The sequence below is a fragment of the Citrus clementina genome, unplaced genomic scaffold (genome assembly GCF_000493195.1).
Source record: "Citrus clementina cultivar Clemenules unplaced genomic scaffold, Citrus_clementina_v1.0 scaffold_4, whole genome shotgun sequence".
NCBI lineage: Eukaryota > Viridiplantae > Streptophyta > Magnoliopsida > Sapindales > Rutaceae > Citrus > Citrus x clementina.
This window is the reverse complement of record NW_006262274.1, coordinates 12614428-12619393: the sequence shown is the minus strand read 5'-3', so window position 1 is coordinate 12619393 and position 4966 is coordinate 12614428. Positions and strand designations below refer to the sequence as shown.

At 34.4% G+C, this 4966-nt stretch overlaps 1 protein-coding gene across 1 annotated transcript; it reads left to right on the top strand.

The window, feature by feature from the left end:
- Window positions 1–491: 491 nt before the first annotated feature.
- On the top strand, window positions 492–2558 carry LOC18044307 (UDP-arabinopyranose mutase 1). Its single transcript, XM_006436809.2, has 4 exons — window positions 492–818; window positions 1419–1669; window positions 1762–1930; window positions 2202–2558. The coding sequence occupies exons 1-4, from the start codon at window positions 495–497 to the stop codon at window positions 2556–2558; spliced, it is 1101 nt and encodes a 366-aa protein (XP_006436872.1). The 5' UTR covers window positions 492–494.
- The last annotated feature ends 2408 nt before the right edge of the window (window positions 2559–4966 follow it).

The following is a 4966-nucleotide window of genomic DNA, read 5'->3' as shown; positions in this document are numbered from 1 at the left end:
CTTTCACCAATCGCACTCACCGTCTGCCATCTGATCTCTATAATCCCTATCTCTATTATATCATGGAAAATTATCATTCATATACTCTATATTTGATCTGTTATCAAAAATACTACAACACTTTGAGGGTGTATCAATCGTCTACCCTTAGTTGACAAAATGTATCAGCCGACCACCAAACCGTTAGTTGCCGTTTTAAAGTTAACGGAGTTACAGTGAATTGACGATTTTACCCTTGAAAATTATCACTTGTATACCCTTAAATTCTCTTTTTATCACTTGTATACCCTTAAATTATCACTTGTATCATATGAAAAGACCAAATTACCCTTCTGACGTCATCATACTTAAACGGCAACTAACGGTTTGGTGGTCAGCTGATACATTTTGTCAACTTAGGGTGGACGATTGATACACCCTCAAAGTGTTGTAGTATTTTTGATAATGGAGTAAACTAAGGGTATATAAATGATAATTTCCCTTATATCATCGCCATGGCCCACCCAGTAGCTCCAGTATCACCACCGCTGAAAGATGATCTGGACATTGTTATCCCCACCATCAGGAACTTGGATTTCTTGGCGATGTGGAGGCCCTTCTTTGAGCCTTACCACCTCATCATTGTCCAAGATGGGGATCCCACCAAAACGATCCGGGTCCCCGAAGGTTTTGACTTTGAGTTGTATAACAGGAATGATGTGAATCGGGTTCTTGGACCCAGGGCCAGCTGCATTTCCTTCAAGGACTCTGCTTGTCGCTGCTTTGGCTTCTTGGTTTCCAAAAAGAAGTACATTTTCACCATTGACGATGACTGCTTTGTAAGTTTCACATTCTTTTTTCTTTCTTAACGACATTTTCTTTTCAGGTTTCTGCCTTTGAATGGGCTGAACTTCTCTTTGTTAATTTGGTTGGTAGAAGTCGATATTAATTGAGGACAATGACATGGAAATTAAAATCTTTGTAATAATAATGACGGGTTTTAGTTTGACTGAGAAGTGCATGCACTGCTTGGCTCTTTACCCATCTTGGAGTTGAACAGAAAAATTAAATCGAGTGAAGACAGAATAAATTATAGCATCATAAGCTATAACAAAAAAAGGAAAAAAAACAATATGTTATTATAGTTTATTCTATCTTTCTTTCTTTTTTTGCCTATTGTTAATATTTTTCCAATTACAAATATTAAAAATAAAAAAACATTGACCTGTCAAAATCAGTGTTCATTTATCTTATTTTGTAACTGATCTTTTATCACTACCGTTTATATGACCATTTTGTCAAACGTTTTGTGTCCGAAGGTCGTTGCTCTGTCATAATACGAGACACGTATTAAATCCTACAGTAGGACTTAAATGCAATTTTTTGCATTTTTTGCTGACTTATTTTCATTTATTTTGACCCTGGTGAATGGTGAGAAGGTGGCGAACGATCCAAGCGGCAAAGAGATAAATGCACTGGCACAGCACATACAGAATCTGCTGACACCATCAACACCACTTTTCTTCAACACACTCTATGATCCGTATAGAGATGGAGCAGACTTTGTTAGAGGATACCCATTTAGCTTAAGAGAAGGAGTGCCTACCGCCATCTCTCATGGACTCTGGCTCAACATTCCTGATTATGATGCCCCCACTCAGCTTGTCAAGCCTCGTGAGCGCAACTCCAGGTTAATTTTTCTACTACAACACCACTGCTAGCTAGTGAAGCAAGATGAATGTTAATTTTTGCTAATTGTAAAATTGACTTTAGCACTGGCAGGTACGTGGATGCAGTCATGACAATCCCAAAAGGCAGTCTCTTCCCAATGTGTGGAATGAACCTGGCTTTTGACAGGGAACTCATCGGCCCTGCCATGTATTTTGGGCTCATGGGTGATGGTCAGCCCATTGGCAGATATGATGATATGTGGGCTGGCTGGTGTGCCAAGGTATCCATCATACATGCTGCTTGGGCATCGTTTAGTGTTGTCGTGTGTTGCCTACATAGTGTTTGGTAAACATGTAAAATTTTGTTTGAGTGCGTTGGGGTGATTTAAGCTAAGCTAACTACTAAATTTTACACTCTACAGCAGGTATGAGTTAATAAAACCCGTAACACCTCAATACCAAATGAAACTTTACTCTTGTTATTTTATTGATGATTTGCACATAATTTAAGCATAGAAATTTTCACATTGTGTAAATGAATTTATTTTTCAGGTAATCTGTGATCATCTAAGTTTGGGGGTGAAGACAGGGCTGCCATACATTTGGCACAGCAAGGCAAGCAACCCATTTGTGAATTTGAAGAAGGAATACAAGGGCATATATTGGCAGGAAGAGATCATTCCATTTTTCCAATCTGTACTTCTCCCGAAGGAATGCACAACAGTGCAGAAGTGCTACATTGAGCTCTCCAGACAGGTGAAGGAGAAGCTAGGGCCTCTTGATCCCTACTTTCAGAAACTCGGAGATGCCATGGTAACATGGATTGAAGCTTGGGATCAGCTCAACTCACCAGCACAGCAAGCAGCTGCTAATAAGAAGAATGAGTCCACTCCCAGCACCAAGTCTTAAATACTATTTGGGGTGACCTAGTAGTTTATCTACGTTGCTTCATCGTTTTTCTTGCCTTCGTGTTCCCAACTCTATTGCGTACTATTGTCATTTTACCATAATAAAGATATTTGTTCTGCTATTACATTAACATGGGAAATTTCTTTAGGGATCTCGAGCCCTGAAGCTATTTTGCAAGTGTCCTTATTTAATTGGCTCCTCAAGATTACTGCATCCTATTAATAAATTATCATTTCGTTTTAATTAATTGACTTTTTCATTAAAAAAAATGCTACAACATAATGCTACACTTAATCCTGATTTAATGACAACTTCTAACCTAAATAAATGCCTTTCGCAAATGAACAGTTTAATACCTTAATTTAACACTCAAAATTGCAGAGTCGTCATATATAGCAGACATGGTTTTTCAAAAAAGAACTTTCATATATAATACTTAAATATAAATTATTTGCGAATAATATATAATTTCAAATACCATAAATTTGTCAGGAAGTATTTCTGAATGCTGCGAATTAAAAGCATGCCACTTGTGCTTTAAAACATTTTTGGCTTTTGAAGAAAGGGCTGCGAAAATAATTTGGATTCAATTATGAGCTGATTGTACTTAACTTTTCATAATTATTTACCACATGTGTATGTATGAAAATATAATATTAAATTTAGTTAATTTTATATTCTTATTCGATAACTATCAATTATATCTTTTTAAAAGGTGAGTTTAACACTTAATTCAAATCCCTATAGAAAAGGATCCTCTCCTTATTTTTTTTCTGTTTTAATTTCTCCTTTTCTTTAAATCTAGTTAAAAAGTTGTCTTAATTATAAATTAAGTAAAAAAAGGGCTTAATTGTCATTTGTCAACATCAAAATTCAAAACTCAATCTTGATTATTTATTTAACAAGTAGAGACTAAGGATTTGTTTACTAAATGTCTTTAGTCTAAAATTTTATTAATTTAAGACATTTGTTAAAAATTACTTTTTTTGTGACTTATGTATAATTTTCAAATATTTACATTTGAATAGAAAAAATAATTTTTTGTGACTTTTATCTGAATAAGAAAATGTCTGAATGAGAAGTAAATATTATATTTTAAAAATATCTCTGTAAAATATAATTATTTCTTAAACTATAAAACTCAATTCCTCCCTTTTTTTTCTTGTTGACTTATAAGGACATAAATAACACAGGAGTGTTTGAAGTCATAAGTATTTAAGCCATGCCAAGCGCAGCTCAAATTCTTACATTAATCAATAGAACCAAAAGTTAGCGCAGAAAGGGCAATTTCGAAATAAAACTAGCATTGTGTGAGGTAAAATTAATTTTCAATCCATATACCATTGGAAAGATAACTGTTTTTTAGCTTTCCAATGAATTTTACAGAATTGAATTCATAATTTTCTAGAGGAATTTAATGCAACCTGTTTAGTTTTGAGTCAAAAGAAAGTTGTACGTGTTTAGATGTTTGCAATTTATGATCTCTTTTGCTATGTTTTAAGTTTATCAATGCCTCATTTATGTTTAGTTCCAAAGCTGGTCAAGTCATTTAAGGTTTTTTTTATTAAACCTATGCTTGGAGGATTGTTCTAAGAAGGCTATTTAAGCATTCTTAGTTGTAATCATGAATTAATTTTGAAATTTTATGAATTGAATCAATTCTGAATTTTTTGAATTCTTATCCAACCATGTATCTCTTGGTGGTCTCCCTTGAGTGGTTAGTGAAATTAGCCCTATAGCCTTAGTTTAACAACTTTAGGTGGTGAAATTTCATGTATCCCTTTGTTGTTTGTTTTGATGGTGTGTTGTTGTATCATTGGTGTGTGACTTTGTGTTTGTTTCCTCAATTGCATGTTGTGTCTGGTGTCAAATTTGGTATAAGAACTTTGGGATTCGAAATCCATGGATTAACGACATTGGTCCAAATGTCGTAGAATCTCCTCTTCGTGAGAGAGACTTGGATGATACTAAAAGGAATAATCTAAGAAGATATGTAGAGTAACTTCAGTAGCGTTTGCAACATCTTGAAGCAACTCAAGGTGCTGATTCTTATCATAGTTTGAGAAAAGAAAGTTCAATAGTAACAAGGAAGATTACAATCATTTCCACTAAGATTAAAGCTCTAATATGGCTCTTCTTCTCATTTTAGAAATCATAGATGCTGCAACTCTTATTAGCCTTTCGTTATCGAAGTTGAATTTACATAATTTGATGGAAGAATGAAACCTGATTAGTTTGTTGATCGGCTTAATTCTGTTGAATGCATTTTTTAATACAAAGATATGCCAGAAGATCGAAAAGTGAAACTTATTGCCATTAAACTTAAAAATTATGCTTCTTTACTATGGGAAAATCTTGAGAGGAAGAGGAAATGAGAAGGACAGAAAAAGATTATTTCATGGGAGAAA